Genomic DNA, 22851 nt, shown 5'->3' on the forward strand with positions numbered 1-22851 from the left:
TTTCGAATTTATATTTATTGCATAATATACTGTAAAGCTATAGATCTAGTATAAAAACAACAATAGATACTCTTTTTTTTCTCTCTAATAAACTTCCGGGTCACGGAAGTGCTCATATGACCACTGTAGAGACTTGCCTCCCTCCTATATTTACTGATTTTACTATTTAGACTAGACTAGATAAAAACTGAAGTATATTTTTCCCAGTAGTTCGCTATGTTTTTCAACGCTGAAGATGATGAGCAGGATTTTATGTCATCAGGAGGGTGTGTAATCATTACAACACTAGTTTCATAAGTTAGTGTTTAAGTGTTAGTCACACAAGTGACAGAGTCTGACACACAGTCATCATTCAATCAATTCATCATTTACATTAACATTATTTATTTTTCATTATGTCATTATGATCAATGATTGATCAATCCAATGTCTGAATTGTCAATAAATTGAATACATTCAATTATTTTTTACATTAATACATAGTAGATTCTACTAATACATAGATCTAGTAACATACATTACATTCGAAGTGACTACTCGGAAGAAGATTTTTCTCCCCAACGTCTCCACTTAGTCGGCAAAAGATAGCTCTGCGCATGCGCAGTGACCTAGGGTTAGGGCTAGAATGAGGGGTAGGATTAGGGATAGGGTTAGGGATAGCATTAGGGCTAGGGATAGGGTTAGGGATAGGATTGGGGTTGGTGTTAGGGTTCTGCGGTTGTAAACACACGCATACGCAGTACCATCGAAAACATCGCCGCGAAGGCAAGTCGTAGTTTCCATTGCGCATGCGTTTCGCATGCGTATCTTATTCCGGCTAGCATCGGCTTAATACATTACATAGCTAACTATTTAAAAATTATTTAGTTTGCCTTCATTCATAGCTGCCTTAAGAAAATTATAAACTATAGCCTAGCCTATCTGACTGCAGGATGTTCTTTATGTCCCCATTATCACAGGAAGACAAAAAACTTAATTGTGTTTGCCTTTTTTAAACAATTTGTTCAGTTAGCCTACCAAAATTGCTAAAAAGTCAAATATATACAAGTCAAATATTTAGCACAGTCAGGCAAAAAAAAGTCAACTTTTTCAAACCATACTATTTTAATAACATTGTACATGATTTTAAAAATCTTTAAAGGATCTTTTAGACTTTTCATGTTGGGGTCCATTGGTCATATTAGTATTAGCTTATTACTTTTACTTAGTCAGGCTTAAATGTTAGTCATTACATAATTAGGCCCGTATTAATAATATTATTTATTTTATTATTTATTGGATTGCCAGAAAACAGTAACTGTAGGCCTACTTTAACTTTATTTAGTTACCATAGATCAAGGATCTAACCTTAATTGACTTGATTCTTTGCTTCTAGTTTAACATAAATATTAAAATGTTGTTGCAAGTCCTAATTGGTTACCTATAGGATACTTATTTTAGCCACTATTGATAGTTGCTTCATTGTTAAGGAGATAGGTTAACTTCAGTTATTTTGTTTTTTTTTATGTATCTTAAAAAATAAAAACAACTTCATCCTATTCTGACTATTTTTGACTTAAAATGAAAAAAAAATCAGAGCAATCATTGTTTAGTATTTAAAATTTATATATTTGCCTTTTAAATGCAACACTTTTGTTCAGTTTTAAATTGGCTTTTTCAGGTCCAAGCTTGCTAATCTGTTTGGGATGGATAAAGCCAGCAGACAAGGAGGAAATGAATCCCTAACATACACAGCACCTAAGCAGCCAAAGAAAAAAGGTAAGAATTGACAAATAATTAAAGTTTGCCATGGCTTTATTGGCACAAAAGTTGATCTCATGTGGTGACTGGTCGTGTCTATCTTCCTGTATGGATGTGAGGCATAGACCCTCAACCGCATCCCCCTTCCCCCCCCCCCCCACCCCCAATAAGAATCCAGGGTCTGGAAATAAGATATTTATGCAGACTCTTAGGAATCGCATACAGAGATCATAGAAATGAATTAGTCTGTGAAAGGCAAGGATGTCATTGGATGGAGGACATTAAAAATTGGACTGGGCTGCCCATTGCAGGGTTACTCAAAGTACTGAGTCAGATGGAAGAAAATTATGAAAAAATCAGATGTGGTGCCCGAACAACTCCAATATGGGTTAAGGGATTGATTGATTGTTTTATTATCATTGTTCAGAAAAGTTACATTTTTTATATTAGAAAGAGTACTATTATGTTGTGAGTTCCATTTTGTTCTATTGTTTCTACTTCAAATTATAGAAGGAACTCCAGATGGAGGTGCAACCCCTGCAGTTGTGATTGCTAGTGTTGTACATGCATATAAATAGTAAGTGCAATATGTTTTCATTTTATAAGTTAAATATCAACTTATAATTCAAATTTTAATGTTGAACCGTATGCAAGTTTTGGATAAACACATAACAGTAAAATTTGCACTCACAAGTATGTGATAAAATATTAAATTAACAAAAATCTCAATTACAACTACAACAGTCATAAATAATTATTTAATAATTAGATAATTACATTAAGTATTTTATCAAAATAAGTAAAACTGTGTGAACAAATCTTCAGCCTTGAAGGTAAATATGTTTCACAAGGAAAACTTGGTGCAGCATTACTGGCAAACCATGGTGCAAAAGATGTGAGTACTTCTGTTGTTTACTTCCTTTGTACATGTTTGTTAACAAATTAGCAATATGGGTAACATCTCTCTCAACAAATCAGCAAACACTTATTGTGTTTGTAGACAAGTTAGCAGTATGGGGAAACATGTTTATGTGTTCTACATATGCATCTTGTATTCACTATATTTTATCACAGCTTGAAAATGGAAGAAATACTGGGAAACCAGATACATTTTAGAATGTTGTTGCTTCAGTGCTTTTTACTTTAATAAAAATAGATTTTACTCTTTATAGTTGACTTCTGTTATTTATAAACTTAATTTTTACAACACTAACCTATTTTGATTTATTTAGGTCAAATTCATCAGATAAAGCAAATTATCTTAATCATGGTTATAAATAGCTCTCTTACTGTACCATTATAAAACAAGTACTATTAAATAGCACTTGTTCATTAGTATCATTAGTTGATTTGTATCTGTTTTATGTTTATTTCAGTATCGAATACTACTGTATGTTACTCGTCAGCAACAAGTTACAAATGCTAAAATCACTTTAAATTTTGCATTTAATGTAAGTAAATGTAAATAATTTAAGAGTTTAAAAAAAAAAAGTAAAATTAGTTTACCCAAGGTTTTAGAAATTATTTTGTTACTTGTCTTATTATATTCAAAGCAAAACCATGTAATTTTCATTCAAAGATCTTTTTGTGGTTTTAGATCCAACAAAATAACTATGCCAGCTTTTATGATGATGCGAGACAGACATGGTCCATTATGTTTGAATCTGCTGATGCTGCAGAGAAATTTGCCAAAGAGGCAAGTTATTTTTGTATTTTAAGTTGACATTTTAAAGAGGTATTGAAAAATGAAGCACTGTCCAGAGCCTATTAAGTAACAAAACAAATGTTTTCAAGCAATGGTTAGAAAAGTATTGCCATATTTGTGAGCTCTTCTGTTTGAACTACATTTATCTTTACATAATCAAAAGGTAGCCCTAGCAAAAGTAAACTCTGCACCTGGACCTATCACAGAACTAGTCCAGCAGGAGCTGACCTTGGGTGAAGGTGGACCTCTGGAGGCTGGAGACTCTGTAGAGGTGAAATACATTGGCTGGCTTTTGACTGGCGGCACTTTTGGAAAGGTAATTGGTAATTCTCACTACCATTTTATGTAACATCTTTTTTAATGAAGGCTAGAATGGACCATAATGGTTTGTACTTGTTTGATAAAAAAACCAGAGCTTACTAAAGCTCCTTATATTATACTAGGCATGCTGCCCAGCTTCGCTTAGGCTTTCGAAAACATTGAGAATTTGAATGCTTAATTAATTCGCCCGAAGGTCGGTCTACGACCTCAAGAGTTATGAAGAGGTTCCTCCGTGGACATTTTTTTTCGATTTATAGCTCATATAAGGTACCGGTCAGTCGAGGTCAGTTTTGACCCCCACATCGTAGACTTTTCGGCCAACCGGCCCCCGTGTTCTGTCGCACCAAGGCAAGATCATGCCAAATTTGAAGCGCCTGCGGCGCCGGGAAGTGCCCTATCGGACACCCGACAATCTAGATCTAGATCTAGATTCCTAATAGAATTTTTTTTTTTAAGTTTAGCCCGAGCATAATAATCCCAAATTAACCAGTTCCAAACAAAGATTTTGTATAAAATAAATAAGTCTTGAAATAGTTTAGTCCTAATATAGAAATTTATTTTTGGAATTGATTTTAGAGAAGTTAGAGTCTAAATCTAGATCTTAGCGTCTACGTCTAGATCTAGTTATTGCCTAGATTTAGATTTAGATTTAGTCTAGATCTAGAATCCAAATACATAAAATAAATTTTATGAGTTTAGGCCGGAAAAATTGTATTGTATACATTTCATAGTGTACGTAGATCTAAATCAAATTTGAATGAAATAGTTCATTTCTTTTCATTCTAAACACGGCAGATGACGTCATTAGTTAATGTATAAGCAATAGTGACGTCACAGTTTTATGCGTTCTTTTTCACATATATTAATGCTTTTCCGGTTGCATAAATAATACTGTTTCTCTACATTCGAATACGCCTTTAATTTTTATTTTTCTGCTTTAACTAAAATTGTGGTTATACATTTAAAACATCTAACATATTATTTTCAACAAAAGTCCGTATAAAGTTCTGCATATATCGCTGCCGTTTCTGACGTGATGTCCGGCGAAAATATTTTGCGGACAGACAGAGAGAGAGAGAGAAGAGCGCACATGGCCTTTTATAAATTAGGATAGTTACTTAATTTCAATTTCTATTTAAATTCTTTCATTTTTATTTAATTTAGCCTAAAATGTCCATTGACATTTCAGATCTTTGACCAATCTCAACCAGACAATAACTTCAGGTTTAAAGTTGGCAGAGGAAAGGTTATCAAGGTTGGGTTTTATCTTTCTTATCTTACTTATTGATATTACAAAGTTATAAAAATCACTTGCCTGAGACTGTAATTTTCAATATTTTTTAAAGGGTTGGGATCAAGGAATGCTGGGAATGAAGAAAGGGGCAAAGAAGTTGTTAGTTATTCCCCCTTCATTAGCCTATGGTGCTCAGGGCGCTGGAGAAAGAATTCCACCAGACTCAACTCTCATTTTTCAGGTTCAAATTGTAAGAGTAAGTATCGTCCTCACATACTTAACTTATTCTATTGAATAGAATAAAAAAAAAAAAAAACAGCAAAAAAAAAAAAAAACAGCAAATTTACCAGATTTATTGGTTTGCTATTTGTGGTGGTGCAGGTAAAATTACAGAAGGGTGAGTCACCACAAGAGTCTCCAGCACCCACCCCTGCCCCAACACCTGTACCGGTTCCTTTACCTGAACATGATGACCTAGAGGATGGCGTCAAGTCACGCACCAGGTCCATTAATGAACAAATTTCACAGGTAACTTTTTAAGTCTCTTCTTATTTCTAACTCTACTATGTTTCTGTTTTACTCACATCCCAATTCAAACTTAAGCAAATGTTTTTTGATAAGATAAAATTTAGCCCTTGTGCAGTACCTCAGTTTTAGTTTTTAACACATTTAGTAAACTGTTAGTTAAAGAAAATTCTTTTGATAAAGTCCAACAATTTTGAACACTATTGTGCCAATGATATAAATTCTTTAATTAAAATATATCTAAAAGCAGATCAGTGAGCATCAAGTAAAAAAAAAACATTAACCAAAACATTTTTAATGTGATCCCTTGTCAAATTAAAAAAAAAAATTACTTGAAACAATTTTAAATGCAGTCCCCTATCAATTAAAAAAATTCTTTATTTGAACTAAATCTTGTGTTTGAAGCCAATAATATTCATGCGTGAATTAACAATGAAAATTTTTGAATGCAGTCCCCTGATAGCAACAAGGCCAAGCTGATCTCCCGCATGGCTAGAATGGGGCAGCCTATGTTACCTTTCCAAGGGGCCGTGCCAGCACAGCCTGATGACAGTGATGAAGAGATGGTAAGGTCACATTTTCCAGCTATTCTTATTTTAGAAAGGCTTATGTGGGGATCTATGGCATGGTGTGGTGGAGTGTTTGACTGCTAGTCCAAAGCTCTCGAGTTGAAGTCTCACTCTGTACTCCCAAACTGCATGTCCACCCAGCTCAGTTGGGCATCTGACTCACATTAGGAAAAGTAAAAGGAGCTGGACATAGTGCTGAACACACCATCCCTTTATACTCTGAGTTCATGACTATATATGAACTCAATTTTATCTGCCCTATGAATTTGAACATATGAACTCTATAACATCTGCCCAATGGATTATTAGATCTGAAAAGGGAGTTTACTTACTTTTAGGTGGGTTTAGCACCAAGAGAAACGTAGGTCAATATGAATGACATCAGCTTTATTAAAGTACTTTTGATCCCTTCCAACACACAGCATCACATTGATCATTCAAACCCCGCACCTACTGTCAAACCAACCCTACCCACCAAGCCCAGGACCTTGTCTAACGCGGGCATGGCAGTTCCATCTGGTCATGTGATCATCACCCAGACCCAGCCCACAGCTGTCCATCAAACCCTCCCTATGATGACCAATCAGCCAATGATGATGACTAGTGATGGAATGATGAGCCAATCCCAGCCAGCCTTCTTACAGAGTGAGTAGTTTGAGTTGACCTTCGGTACATGACCCGAGACTTGACTTGTGTTATCTTGTGTTGTCACTTTGTTTATATTTACAAAAGCTAAAATTCACATTCACTTAAATGCAAGATTTAGAATTTTTTTTATCTTGTAAGTATTAAGAAAATATTTTCTGCTAATCTAAATTCTGAGCAGCAGAAATAGAAATTCATTTTGTTTTATCCCAAATTATCTCTTACATCATATTTTTAATTTTAGAAAAATACTTTTCACACAAAATATTTTAATTTTTTTATTAACCTTTAAAATGGACCATAATTTTTGGTATATTAAAAAAATATTGCCCTAAAGCTGCTAGCATATGAGTATGTATTAATCAGTGCTTTGAATGGACCAAATTTTTTTGTCCTTTTTTGAAATAACCTAGACCTCCCTGGAGCCCAGCAGCTGGCTGTCTATCAGAATCCAAACAATTACCTACAACAGCAGCAACAACAGCAGCAGGCGGCACTACTTCAACAGCAGCAGCAACAACAACAACAACTTTTACATCAGCAACAACAACAACAGCAGGTATTTCTTGCAAACATTATTGATTTGTTTCTCTTCTTTTTCTTGAAAAAGAAACAAAACAACTCATTATATTAACACTTGTACATTTCTTCCTTGTTTGTAGGCTCAGTTGTTAGGTCAGGGTCTTATGATGGGTGGAATACCTGGTGCATCTTCAGCATTTGGAGGTAATCTTAACCACTTTATTTTTTTTAGTGTTTCTAATTTTTCTGGCATAGTAAGTTGTATTTTTTTGTTAGCTTGAAAAGAGTAAATGATGTTGAAAACTTTAGAATTAAATTTGTGTTTAAAGTGATGATTTTTTTTTAAGAAGAAAAACAACTTATCAATTTATAAATAACTACATTTTTTTAAGCTGAATATTTTAATTAATTAACTATAATGTGAAATAATATGTTTTTAATTTTATACATATTTCAAGATAATTCAAATATTTAAATATTGTTGATTCAACCTTAAGAATTTATGTTTTAATTATATGTATATTCCATTTAAAAAAAAAATTACCACCCTAACAACATTGATAAAATAATTTAATCACTTTTTAATAGTTAAAAAAAAAAAATTAAAACATTTAAACTTTATCAACACTTGTATGCATCTTATGTATATTAGTGTCAGGTAATCACTATAGCACCTTTATCTCACCATTCAAAATGGAAAAATTTATGTGCATGGTATGTTACAATTAAGGTAGCCATATGTTAAATCTTGCTTAAGACAGTTCTCACCCTACAGGAGCCATGAGTCTTGAGTGTAGCTGTCTCAGACTCATAAAATCTCAACTTCCCACTATACATTAAATATGTGAGGGCTTCAGTGACTTAATCCCTGAAGGTTAATTTAAGGGTAAAATCATTTATGGAGTTAAGACACAGAGGACCATAAGATCAAATAAGAAACATAAAAGCTTGTCTAAACATACCCAGAAGAATATTTAATATCCATTGGCTTCAACTCTATTACAAATGAAGAACTATGGCAGCAAACAAATGAGCATCATAAAGGCTGTCACATGAATCCACTGGACAAAAGAGGCAGGTTAAGAAACACCTGGTATATAGTCTTGAAGTATGACACAAGAAAGATGGGTTAGCACCTGTGACAGTAAAAGAAAACAGCCTAAAACATACTAGGGTTGAAGGCTAACAAGTACTACTACCGAAATTCTAAAGTTTTTCACCATACAAAAAGTCTTTGTTTGGAGAAGACACAGACAATTAACTGGAGTTATGATAATAATGATGATGTTAGAAACTTTTAGGAAGTTCCTCTTCTGTTCTTTCAACTTTCACAAAGACTAGATGTAAACAAAGGTATCAGTAGACCAAACAAAAGCAAATAAATACACCGCATGCAGATGACATAAGTGTGAAGGTTTTATATAGCTACTTTATATCACTGACTTGTTTATTATACAACATTACATAAACCTTAAGAAACAAACAATACAATAACTAATTGTGATTCTAAATAATATTTGAAAAAATGTTCATACAAACATAAAATAAAAAATCCATATTATACACAATTATGCCATAATAGCATTAGGATACAATTTTTTTTTTAATTGTGTAACTAAGCATTTATATTTTCATTAAAATTTTGCTACTTTTCAAAACTTACCACCCTTTTCACTGTAAAAAAATATTTCCTTCTTACTGAACTAACACATTGTTTATACATTTCTTGCATGGCTTGTTAACTCTCTGCCTGCCTGAACACATCTTCCTCTGATTGGCTTGGTTAACACTGGTGATGGGATTTATCTACTTCTGGGATGGCTGACATCTTTGTAACCATGGTTACCAGCCCCTGTATCCCTTGCCCCCCAAGTCTCAGCCCCTCCACAACAATCCTCAGCAGACGCCTTAGCCCCAGCCCTCCTGTCTGAGACTAGGCAGCAGAACACAGAGGTCAGGATTGGACTGTCCAAAATGTCCGATAAGGTGGACAAGATTTTAGAAAAGGTGGGTTGGTTAGAAAACTTGTTGAAAAATACATGAAATGTGGATTGGAGTAAATGTTAAAATAATCCCTTGCGCTGATTTATAATCAAGACTTCTATTTAAAAATAATTTTACTTATTTTACTTCTATTTAAAAAATCATACAAGTATAATTTTATGTGTATTTTAACCTAAATAAAGCATCTGCATGCTGAATTATTATCATGACTTTATTAAAAAAAAACCAAATCATCTAAGTATAATTTTATGCGTGTTTGAACCTAGATAGAGCATCTGAACACTACAGTGGTCAGTTCAGCTAGTCACACCCTTGGGGCTCTGGCACCCTATGGTTCCAGTATGCCAGCTCCATCCATGGAGGCCAATGTCTTAATGCAGAATATCACAAGAATTGTCCAGGTTAGTCAATGTCCCATAAGCCAAAATTTAAGATTACAAAAATACTTTTATTTTGATGTAGAATTGGAAGAAGAAAAGGTCCACAGAGATGAAAGTTGTGTAGAAATTGAATGATAATAACAATAATCTATCTTTTACTTAATAACATTTTAAAAACGATTATTCTGTGCAAGTATGTTAATTTAGTGATTTTACATCCCAATATGTCAGGATCTTTAAACTTATCTATAACAATATTAAGCAGTAACAAAAATAAGCAGTCTATTGATTCTTTGTATTAAAACCTTGTCTAAAGCAGAAAATTTTGCTGACAATTTTAAATAGATTGTTTAAAAATATCCTTGCATAAATCTTTTCTCTGACAATTTGTATCATGTTTCAGGAAAATGAACGTTTGAAGAAAGACTTGTACGACCAAAGTCACAAAGTGCAAGAACAAAATGAGAGAATAGCCAACCTGCTAGAGAAAAATCAAAAGTAGGAAAAATGTTAACGTTGAAAATTTAAAATCTATAAATTAGTAATTCCACTTGAGCTGGTCTAGGATAGTATAATGATTTTTATGAAAACAGAAAATGAAACAGAACTTACATCAACTGTTGAGCTAATTAAATTTTAAAATCTGTGCTAGGTATGTTGAACAAAGTCATTCAGTTCTAGAACAAAGAAATGAGGGCTATAAGAACACAGCAACACAGTCACAAGCCAGAGTTCTAGCTTTAGAGCAAGAGAAGGTAACTCTAATCATCTGACTTTCTCCCTTTTTCATTTTAGCATCTTGTTTTAGCTATACAAAGTTCTAGCAGTCTAAATTTAATTTATCCGGGTTTTTTTTTTCTATGGAATTGTGAGAGTTGATATTTTTTTAAAACATTGAACTCACCTGGCCACTGAATAAAATTTTGGTTCCAAGCTCCACCCCAAATTATTTTTTCTTATGTTTGACCTACCAAGTGAACCTTGTCAATCACACCTGAGTGTACACTTGCAGGTGCATCTAGCCACGGAGCTGAGCACAGCCTCAGCCCAGATCAGCACGCTGCAGCTGGAGCTGTCGGAGTACAGGAAGAGGGAGGGGGAGCTCAGGCAGACCATACAGATGACCACCAACACAAACACAGCCACCAAGGATGAACTGGACAAGCTGCGGCAACAAAGAGAAGGTGAGAGCTGAGCTTAGATGGGTTAGTTGGGTTAGAGGTTAGTTAGGTTAGAGCTGAGGTTAGCTGGGTTAGAGGTTAATTGGGTTAGAGCTGAGGTTAGCTGGGTTAGAGGTTAATTGGGTTAGAGGTTAATTGGGTTAGAGCTGAACTTAGCTGGGCTAGAGCTGAGGTTAGAGCAGAAGTTAGCTGGGTTAGAGCTGAGCTTAGCTGGGTTAGAGCTGAGGTTAGAGCAGAAGTTAGCTGGGTTAGAGCTGAGCTTAGCTGGGTTAGAGCTGAGCTGAACTGGGTTAGAGCTGAGGTTTGAGCAGAAGTTAGCTAGGTTAGAGCTGAGCTTAGCTGGGTTAGAGCTGAGCTGAACTGGGTTAGAGCTGAGGTTTGAGCAGAAGTTAGCTAGGTTAGAGCTGAGCTTAGCTGGGTTAAAGCTGAGGTTAGAGCAGAAGTTAGCTGGGTAAGAGCTGAGCTTAGCTGGGTTAAAGCTGAAGTTAGATGGGTTAGAGCTGAGGTTAGCTGTGACAACAAAGAGCTTAGAACTAAGTGACCAGACAGGAGGTTTAGGGTGAGAGCTAACCTTAGTTCAACTTAAAAAATTCAGGTTTAAAAAATTGGGACAGTTAAAAATACAATTGTCTTTATCAGCAATGGAACAAAATTTTGAAAGACAATAAATTAATTTCTCTCGTGTATGTATTCACCTAACTTTATAATCACTGTTTAAAAATACTAATCCATGTGTATTTATGCTAATAATTGATGTTTTACATTTCCTGAGCAGAGGATGAACAGAAAATAGCCACCCTAAACACCAGCATACGAGAAGAGAAGCAAGCACGTAAAGCTGCAGATGTTAAGCTGACCAGCTTGGTTGAAGAGCTGACTGACTTGAAGGCCGCCCACTCAACTTTGGAAAAGGTAAGACAGTAAGGTGAAGGACACACTGTTTTGTATCGGGAAATAAAAGCTTGGTGTAAAATGGGGGGAGGGCGGGGGAGTTAGTGATGTATGTTGTGTGTTGTGTAATTTCCTTCTACAATATGCTCCCCTTCATTCTTTCTAATATTTCCTAAAGTGGAATTAACATTTATTTTCAAAGAAATATAAATTTGGTTTGTGGCTTCCTTTTCTGTGCTTAAATAATAAATAAAACATTCTTACACCTTAATGAAGCAGTATGTAGTTTGTATATAACACATTACTTTCCACAGAACCTCACTGAGAGGAAGAGAAAGGCTGCGGAGGAGAGGAGGAAAATGGAAGAGGACATGGAGGATGCTAAAATTAGCTATGAGGTCAGTTGTTGTTTGGTTGACCAGGTCATTGTTGGATCATTATTAGTGTCTGTCATGTCCTAATTGGGTCTGTCATGTCATCATTATTGTATTTGTTGGATCACTGTTGGCTTTTGGTTCATGTGTCCTTTGTTAAAACTAGATGGATACTAACATACATCCTAACAGTTTTAAAAACTAATGAGTAAAATTAAAAGAACATAATTTAACTGTTAGGAGGGTCTCACTGATGAGTCATGGACAGGATAAGTTTGATAGTAATAAAGCTATGTTGTGACTTATTGCCAATGACAGCTAAGGCAGATGACCACTGGTCAGTCAACTAGAACAACCTAGAAAATTATGGGGGGGGGGGGAGCTTAGAGAAAAGAAAGTAGAGATGGAAATCATGGTACAAATACAAATCAATATTTTACGGTCACATCCATGGATGATCTATCTTTTTGGTTCTACCATCCAGAAAATGTGTTTTCTTCCATAGCAAACAATTGAAAGTCTGAGAGAAAGAATTCGCAAACAAAAGTCATCAGTAGATACAGAGACGGAGAGTAAGGTAAAAACATTAATCCCAGTTGCCAGAAAAAAAATGTCTTAAAGAAACTTAAATTTGGCAGTATTATCAAATGGTTAGTAAACTGATGTGGCTTTCTAATTATGCGATGTTGTTTTAAAAGTTTAAAGTAAAGCACCCTTACAGACCAGATAGAGTTCATATGATTCTTCTACCTCAGCTGGTGAAAGAATTGTTTGAACAACACTATATTGAGCCCTGGGTCCATCAGCTGTTTGGAGACAGGAGGGGGGGGGGCCTGATACATGGGCTGCAACTGGCTTTGTGCTTGGATTTCCAATGCGCAATCATTCTATGGTTTATTAGACTATAGAGCCATTTTGAGCCAACTTAAGCCGGATAGCTTTCAGTGCTGAGTTTACTCACTGACATCCATCAAACCCAAGGTTATGAACTGAACTCCAGACTTTGGGTTAGCAATCAGGCACTTGGCTGATGTCCCCTGTGTCCCAGTGTTCCAAAATGGTTGATTTAAATGAAAAAAAGTTTAGATAATTGGGGAACCTTTTTTAAAAAATTTTCAGATGTCAAAGATCGAGGAAGACATCTCTCGTGAGTGGCAGATCAAGTGTGACAGAATGATGTCTGCCGTCACTGAGAAACACAACAGACAAATAGAGGATTTGAAGAGTGAGAAGGAGGAACTGCTGCGTAAAGTGGATGAGTTAGAGAAAAAGGTAGGATTCATTTTTTTCTGTAAACCATTTTGTTCTGTTGATAAAAAATTATGTTACACAAATTATTACTATTATTACTATTGTGTTTTTAAATGAAAATTTCTTGGATGATACTTTATTCATATAAAAATTAAATTCTTTTTTTTTTCCTTTATTACCACCATGGTAAAAGAAATCAAGTAAATTTTCTATCAACTGAACAGTATCATCCTACCTCTTGTCTATACACCTTTTCTGCCTTTCTATCCAGAATTACTTCTCTCTTAGCATCAATGCACACCAATAATACAATTATTTTAATCAAGTGAAATTTGATGTTATAATTTTGGGTGAACACATCTAATGTCTGCTCTGTTGTAATGGTTCTAAAATTAGTAAAATAATACTAAGTTGAGAGTACACACCCCATGTCAAAAAATGTCTAAAAATGTGTAATACATGATGATGAATGTAGTAATTACAATAATGAAATATAGTAAAATTTTGTTTTGATTTTCTTAGCATGAAGTAGAATGTTCTGAAGGCTTTTTAAAATGCATTAATTTTTAATAATATTGATTTACTTTATTAATAAAACAATTATTTTAAACTAGATAATCACAGTTAGGTCATCAGGATCATCCACAGAGAAACAGATAACACTCTTGCAAGATGAGCTAGCAGACATGAAAATATGGAAAGACAAGGTAGATAACTCTTGACTTTTGTAATTTAAATGTTTTACAAACATATATAAAAACATAAGTGAATGAAAAACCCACTGAAGTTTAAATCCTTCGACTAAAGAAATGAAAATAGAAGCCTTGTTTGAAAGCATTCTATTAGATGTGCGTCATATTATAAAATACATTTTGTTTAGATAAAGCAAGTGAAAAAAGGTTGTAAAACAAAAGTGGTTGAATTTAGTAAATTATTATTAAAGTAGTTGAGGAAATATAAAAACATTTTTGTTTTTCTGAAAGTACGACACTCTAAGATCCCAAGCTGCCAGCATGAAGGAGAAGTACGAGAAGAGGCTGGAGGAGCTGGAGAAAGACAAGGAGGAGGACGAGGAGAGGCGGAGTGAGATAGTAGAGAAAGCCAAGGAGCAGAGGCAGGACCTCCTGCAGCAGATACAGCAACTGCAGCAGCAGGTCCAACAGCTGAGGGCGCAGGCCAACGTGGCAACCCAGCACAAGCCTGCTGTCACACCCACTGTGGCCAGCGCTGATGTGGCAACTGAGGTAAAGTTGAAAGGTCATTTTGATGTAATTTAAAAATCAACTCAAGTAAAGCTGAAATGTCATTGATGTCATTTGAAATCAACCATGGTGAAGTTGAAATTTTATGTTGATAATTCATTTACTATTTCATTGCTTAACTTGCTACATTGGAATGTTAAGATTTTGTAGAGTACATGACTGCTAACCAGAGAATCTTATTTCATGTGGTAAGTCTGAAGGTTACCCTGAGTAAACTGATCTCTAATGAGTACCTGACTTGAAATAGTAAATGTTTCTGGTCACACAATTGCCCAAGCTATTTTGTCTTTTGCTAACATCAAATAAACAAATACACTCTACTTCATCTGAACAATAGTCCTTTTGTTCCATCAGGTGAAGAAGATAATGAACTCTGTCTACCAGTCCTTGAGGAGTGAGTTTGAGGCAGATGAGAGTTACGCAGGCTCGGAGGTTCTAGCCACCATCTTAAACGCTATTAAGGTAACTTGCGTGTAGTGAATGAGTGAAGGGGAGGTGAATGTTGTTTATATTTTGTACCCTGTCCCGTTCATCCCTGTTCAATCCTTGTGCTGTGAGTTGTGATAGTCTGGTTTATACATGTTTTCTGTAAGGGTGTATAAGGTGTGTGTGAATGTGTGTGAGTGCCTCAGTTTAAGTCCAGTCCTTCCACAAGGTTAGTGTAAATTAGTTCTGTACTGTTAGATAGCCACTGTATCTTAGTTTGTGTACTAGTGCATGTATTTATATTTAGAATAGACTGTGTTGTGTAGATAGTGTATATAGTATTACACTTGCTGAGTCAAATTAGCTTCAATTAGTACCTAATAAAAGTCAAGTTTATAGACATTTGACTGGCCACACTTTGTGTCCAAGTTAGTGCTCAGACAAATAGATGAACTCTACTTCAGCTGCTCTAATATCGACCTTGATCACAATGCTTCTTAAGTTTTATTTCTGTGCTTAAAAATTGAGACTTAAAAGTAAAAATTAAAAGTTTTTGACTTGCAGCAAACAACTTTAAAACTTGTCAATCAAGCTGCCTCTCGTCAAGAAGAGAGTGAGGAGGAGGAGGAAGAGGAGGAAGAGGATGAGGAAGAAGAGGAAAAGAAGGAAGAGGCTGGAGTTGATGAAGTCGATGAAGAAGGTCTGGAAATATTGTAGAGAGAGTAGAAAATTAAAATAATACAAATACAAAGATATTTACATAGTTTAAAGAATTACTGTATTTTCTAGCATATAAGATAACTTTTTAACTCAGGAAAATTTCTCCAAAGTTGAGGTTTATTTTGTATGCTGGGTGCCTTTTATTAAAGCACTTATATATTCAAACTGTATATTTTAACTGGAAACATTGGGGTCATCTTATAACTGATACATAGTAAGTTGGTTTAGTATCTTTAAAAAAGCCATATTTTTGTTTAATTTTTTTTACATCCCTGAGTAATCCAAGCCATTTATTCATTTTAATTTCTTAAATTTTAATTTCTATTTTTGACGCAGTTAAATAATTGTGCTAGTTAAAAAGTCAAATTGTCACAATTATTTTGATATTAAAAACCTGTTTTGGGGTTTTGTAGAAGGTTGCCTCAGTCTGTGTAGTGTTCTCTGTTATTAATTATTTAAAAAAAAAATCTGCATAGGCTTGGACATGTGTTTGCATGTGTTTATATAGTGATGTCTTATGGTGTGTCTCAGCTGTCAGGGGTAGACAGTCTGCAGTGTTCTAACATTCTTTGGCTTTTTGAATCATTTTTGAATAATCCAATGTTTTCTTTTTCATTCGGCGTAAATGATGTACCTATAGTTGAATTAAAATTATTTATTACTATAAGAAATAACTTGGTATCACTTTAGTAGAAGTTGTTAATACAACAAGGTAAAGACAATAACAGATAAAATTGCGAAATAATTAACATATTGAAACAGTTCAATCCACAATTTAAATAATGAGTTAACCTTTAACCCCTCAGTCATTGAAGAGGTGACGCAGCCAGACAGTGAAGCTGCGGTGAGACCTGTTGCTGAAACCGGCACACAAGATGGCCGCTACCTAGCTGAAGAGGCATCTCGCTCAGAAAACATAGAACAGAAAGCTGCGACAGAAACTGTCAGCCATGTTGAGTCTGGAACCCAGCGATCTCAGTCCCCGGTTAGCCAGTCTCAAGTTCCGCAGATTCTGGAGACTCTGTCAAGTTTAGGTGCAGTTGAAACAGAAAACGAAATTGCCACCAGTGATGATGTTAGCGGAATAGACACCAGTGAAGATGTAGTTGTTAAAAATGGTGGGGTTTCAGAAAAAGATGTTGTTAATCAGAATGAGGCCTTAAATTCAAATGTAGAATCAGCAGATGAGACAGCTCAGAAAGAAGATAGCGATGTAGAAAATTACCACAATGCACATGAGAATCTTCCGGAAATCGAAGACATGGATGTTAAACAAGACAAGGCAGTGGAGCAGAACGGATTTGATCCAGCACCAGTAAGTGATACACATGAATCAGAAGAAAAAACTGCACTAGTAGATGATCAGACAGCTGAACAAAGCAAGCGGGCAAGTCTCGAGGCCAGCACTTTGGTGGCACCAAAAGCACCCACAGACACAGATGCCAGGGACCCTCCCCCTCCCCTGTTTGATGATGATGATGAAGATGATGAAGACAGGTAGGTCTTTGTTTTTTTTTTTAACCAATATGTTAACGCAAACAGAAAGCACTGAAATCTGCCTTTACCATACCCACGTTATGTAATATAGTCTTGATTTCTTTTTGTCAATATTAATATAAAAAATTGTAAGAACGTTAGTATGAATAGATGATCAGCACGTACAGATGTACTTACCGAACATATACTTACATACCTCGGGTAAACAATATAGAAACACTGTAAGAGTACAACAGCCTCCAAAATCTTAATAAGCAAACTTCAAATAAAGAATTACTATAGCTGTTTAATTTACAATCAGGATCACGACTTTTGAAACAGGTACAACTCTGTGAATATTGTTTGTACAATTACCAATAAGGAGGTGTGTGAGCAATATAGTGATCTACTAACCCAAACCTTAACATTATGTTAAAAAATAGTATTTAAAGAACACAAAAAGTAGTAGCTAATTCAAAAATATAGGATCTGATGTGCAAGATTAAAAATTTAGATACCATTATATATGTGGGCTTTATTTCAGAATTTTCCACCTATTAGCTATAAATTTCCATACAATCTAAAAGCGCATGTTTATACCAACTCCATTTTTATAAACTTTCTTTATTCTGTGATGTTTTAGCATTTATTAAGAAATATATTTAATTCTGATTGTAGAAAAAAAATGTAAAATAAATCTTAATAAACTACATTAATTAGTGATCTAGTTGAATTTGACAATTACAAACCCGAAAACCAGTATACGCCTCTGGTTTTCGTCTACCATGTTCTAGAAAATCCTAGATTATAAACATAAAACACTTAAATTTAATAGTTAAAATAGTTAATATTCTAAATTGCATCCCATTTGTGTTTCTGAAATATATAAGGGAGACAAACACAGAGTGGGTAAAATAAAGTATTTAAAATCGAAATACAAAAGTAAATATTATATAATGGGGAGATTTTTAAAAATATGTTGTAAAACATAAACACTTTTAATGTTATTTAATGTATATTCTGAAATTTTTCATAACTGGGAATAAATATTACCCTTGATTTTGAATAAAATAACAATATATTATTAATAAGAATAATGTTTAATAAAGTAACTTACTATGCAACAACTGTAATACTGCTTCAGGAATCGGTGGATATTTTTTGGAAGGCCTTTCTAAGTAGCCCACGCTACACATGTACTGCTATTTAGTTGTTTTATTTTCTACTTTTCAGTAATTCATAATTTGTGAATTCGACAGTACCAATGCTGCCACTGAAAATATTTGCTTTAAAACACTATCAGTAGGTCGTTAAGGACAATACTACCCCACCCTCCTTTCCCCCAACCCCTACCCTACACCCCCCCCCCCCCCCCCCAAGCTACCTCCCCTAAGTTTAAAATTGTTTCAAACTAAATTATCTGCCTCTACTAACCGTCACTAAACCCGGCTCTATGATTGTAAACATTTAGCGTGAACCACAGCTCACCAGACCAGGTAGGGGTGGGGTGGTAGGGAGTGCGCTTATTGCTTGTTTTCTAGCGTCTCCAAGAAGAGAATTATATATATATAGATTCTTGATACCTGTTTTAAAAATGTTTCTCAAAAAGAAATACCAATATTTTGTTAAAGTTAAAAATCAGTTACCCTTTTGAACCTGGTGGGCCATGGGGCAGATGAAGTAGAGTTTACCTGTTTCTCTGACCTAGCCACATGAAGGGATGTTGTGATCAGCACTCTGCCCAGTCCCCTTTACTTCCTTAACATAGTAGACTCAGGGATGTTCTATGGACTAGAGCTCGGGATATGAACTCAAGACTTTCATGCTAGGAGCCATGCACTCTACTGTACTACTATGCTGAATATTTTTTAAGATCTTGAACAATTTTTTCCCAGTCCATTGTTTGGTCAAGACAGTATCGTGTCAGACACACTGGGCATTGAGCCCGCCCCCAAGTCCAGTGCCACACCCACTGATAGCAAAACCAAAACAACACCAGGCAGGAAACTGGACCTCACTAATGAAGAGGTGGGTAGTGTTGACACTTGTTAGTTAAGGCTAGGGCTTGTCAGTTTAGGCTTTTGTCAGTTTAGGCTTTTGTCAGTTTAGGCTTTTGTCAGTTTAGGCTTTTGTCAGTTAAGGCTAGGGCTTGTCAAGTTGTCAGTAGGGTCAGTCAGGTCTAGGAATGTCTATCATCAATACTGGGTTAACTCAGAGCAGTTAGAAGAAAAGTGAACTTCATTCATAGAGGAGACATTTCCTCTCATTATAGGCCTCTTGCAGATTCCCTTTTTATGATTAGCTATATTAATGCATTGAAAAGATACACCTTATTTAGTCAATTTTGTTACAAGAATGAAGGTTTTCAGCCTATTTAAAAAGGAAAGAAAGAACTTAGATCTACCTGTTAAAGTAATTTCTGTTGAGGTATTAATTTTAAATTACATTTTTTTATACCCCCCAGGACTTAAAGCCTCAGCCTCCCCCGCCCCTGTTTGGTGATGACAGTGATGATGATGACTTGGACTGGTTAAGCTAACTGTGGATGAATTCTAGGCCAAACATTATTTTATTCTGTTGTCCCAAGCATAGGTGTGTTTCCTCACAAACATGTAGGGGAAGCAACTCCTTTGTTTACCATTCATGTGCTCTAGAATTAGCTTTCTAATTGTGTAATGAAAATTTATTTAAGTCACTAGGTTGAATGGCTGTAATTTTAGAGTAATACTGATATTAAAAAAATGATAATTGTACTGTAGGTTAGTTTGGAAATATTATTTTTCTTCAAGGTACTATCACTAGAATGAGTTTCATTGTATAGTTTTTAAAAACTAATTACAATATCTCATTAATATAAAATAAAATAAATGATGTTGTTCTAAAAGTAAATTTAATTTTCATTGTGAATTTGTATAGTGGAAAAACATTATTATTTTGAATTACTAACAGATATTAAAATTCAAAATTATTATCTTCTGTTCAGTAGCTTAATAAAAGTTTTGTTATCATTTTATTTATGTGGCTGTGTTCTAGAGAAATTAGATTTTAGAAATTTCCTGCAATTTAAAGTGATTTTCTGTGTGTTATTTATACAATTTTTTTTATTGTTTCTGCTTTTCTTGTGCTAAGTATTATTTAAATTTTGCATTTTTAAGTTAACAGTTTTAATTGTGTTTTAAACAAAATATACATATGTATTTAATTTAGGCTTTATACGTATACTCTAAGAAAATACGTTACTTTCATCTTTGTTTTATGTCTAATTATTTGCAGTTGTAATTTGAAAGGGTATTATTTCTGTTTATAATTGCATTTAGTTTTTTTTAACCAAATACATTTTGTGAGCATATTTACAAACTTGCTTTAAATACGATTTATTCATCGTTTATTTGTGGGTTTTTTTCACTCTCTCAACCAGATTATTAATATTCTGAACAAAAATTATTTTAAAAATGTGTGTAGCTGAGCAAGTCCTGACTTTTTTTACTAGGCTAAAACTACCAATAGTAAGTAACCCATGTATGAGTGTAGTACATGGTTTGAATTGAATTGCTAAATTATGGGTCAAAAATCAAATATGGATCAGTATAACTTCAATATACTGTCCCATATTAGAGGTATTTTATACCTTAACTACAGAAGAACTACAAGATTTGTGGCTCTTAGTTGTGCTGACTTACATTCCATTTGTCTATCCTCTTTCACCTCATGTTAAATATCTTGTACTCTTGTTTCATTTTTATACTTAGAATTGAATTACTAGCTATACATTTTTGACAGCTAGATAGGGCCATTAGGTGAGTTAACTAAAGCAATTTTTTATAATTTGTTTTACAACACTTGTATAAACTTGTTCTGGTTGTTAGAAATACAAGACAGCTCACAAAACTTTCAAATAAAAGAGTTCACAACTCACCAGAAAATTGCTCAAGTGTGATTGTCCCTGAATCATCTTTTCCCTTTTATGTCAGACACATTGGGCCTTTATAGAAAGCTATTTCTATTTTTATTGGGCTCTGGCAATTTTCTTGGCATTTCCCCAAGATATTCCTGCTCTTGTAGGTTGTTTTTCTACAGTGCGCCTGCACGTCTCTCTTGGCCTTCCCAGTTTCCTTTTTCCTTGAGGCATCCTTTCCTTTTTCCTGTGACATAATCTGAACTTCTTATAATGTGACCCATCTAGCGCCATCTTTTTTTCAATTATTTCTGAAACAGATTCTATTTCTCCTAGTACCCTTTCATTGGAGATGGTGTTGGGCCAGTGGAATGCTGGAAAGCGCAGTCAAAAATTACATCAACAAAATGAAGTTTGTTTTTCATGTTTTATTACTCAATGGTAGATAATGGCCTATAAACTGTGGTCAATTTCAAAATTTGGGGTTATTATTGTTCACCAACAGAACATTTAACTACTAGCTTCTGAGAACTGTGGTCATGTAGTATTTTATCTGAGTCTGTAAGGTGACCATCTAGCTCCTATAAGTGTGTAAAATCTGTTGTTTCTGTATTTTGGTACTTAAAAAATATATTTCCTGGACAAAACATTAACATATTCTTTGCTGTTGTTGCAAGTCAGGATTATGATTAAAAATTATTTTCTGAATTTCTTGTCTAGTCTAAAGCAATTTATAATACCATTTACACATAGTATCATCATCACAGTATGTTCTGGTGTATTCACTAGTAGTAACATACAAATTAAACATACAATTTTCTTCATTCTAGTATGTTTCAAAATTCTAATGAAGGATACCTTAGGAGTAAATTATTGTAACCGACTACATTGTTATGTTTAATTTTAGTTCAAATTTACCTTCATCCCAGTATGTTACAACATGCAAGATATTTTAGAAATCAATTTATTGTAACGTACAACAATGTTGTGTTTTAATGTTGTTCTGTTGTACCATCATCTAAATCAACTTTCATGTAATTTACAGTTGAATGAATTCGTTTCATGTCTTTTTTATGTTGAAAATTTGAATCCAAATTAAAAATAAATAAATTGATGCAATTAAAAACAATTTCATTAAATTGATTATAAAAATAGTTTTTCTTGTGTTTGTGTTTTGTTGCTGACTTTATTTTTATGTTTTCTTTTTCTAGTTTATAACCTTCAAAAATATTGTTTCATTTATTATCTAAATTATTATTTTTACCGCAAAATTATTACTAGTATTCAGTAATACTAGTAAAATATTAATTCTTTATTTTCTCAGAAAGTTTACTTCTAAAAATATTTACTGTTCTTATATATACGCTAAATTTGCCACTTTAAAAATGCCTAAATTTACAAGCTTGAGAGATTTATAGTAATAAAAAAAAAAGAAAAAAAAATAGACTACAAGGGGCGGTAACAACTATAGTAAACGAGTTATCGTTCGTTTCCATTCAAATCTCTAAATATAGCGGAGGGAGGGGGGGGGGGGGTGAAGTTAATTTGTTTTTAAAATTAGTAATGTTAGAAACTGATTTTAGTCGTTATTTAGCGTTTTAGAAATCTGTTTTAGTAAATTGCAACATAAACCAATATACTCTATACTGACCGAGCGCAGTCAATATAATATTTTAGAATGAAATCGATCCATGTATAAAAACAAAATTAAATTACAAATTTTGGTGGAG

The 22851-nt window shown here is 34.1% G+C and overlaps 1 protein-coding gene across 1 annotated transcript; it reads left to right on the forward strand.

Annotated features, from left to right (window-relative positions):
* Positions 1-98: 98 nt before the first annotated feature.
* On the forward strand, positions 99-22263 carry LOC131938682 (FK506-binding protein 15). Its single transcript, XM_059296808.1, has 30 exons — positions 99-266; positions 1661-1758; positions 2251-2317; positions 2566-2635; positions 3117-3191; positions 3338-3436; positions 3609-3761; positions 4956-5021; positions 5113-5256; positions 5382-5528; positions 5978-6091; positions 6517-6739; positions 7153-7298; positions 7402-7465; positions 9111-9268; positions 9532-9666; positions 10049-10143; positions 10298-10400; positions 10658-10829; positions 11602-11738; positions 12032-12115; positions 12597-12668; positions 13211-13363; positions 13957-14049; positions 14326-14586; positions 14959-15066; positions 15595-15730; positions 16557-17247; positions 19122-19254; positions 19691-22263. Exons 1-30 carry the CDS (start codon positions 217-219, stop codon positions 19763-19765), a joined length of 4122 nt encoding a protein of 1373 aa, XP_059152791.1. The 5' UTR covers positions 99-216; the 3' UTR covers positions 19766-22263.
* The last annotated feature ends 588 nt before the right edge of the window (positions 22264-22851 follow it).

This window comes from Physella acuta, unplaced genomic scaffold, assembly GCF_028476545.2.
Source record: "Physella acuta isolate Inbredline_101_S28 unplaced genomic scaffold, ASM2847654v3 ptg000255l, whole genome shotgun sequence".
Lineage (NCBI taxonomy): Eukaryota > Metazoa > Mollusca > Gastropoda > Physidae > Physella > Physella acuta.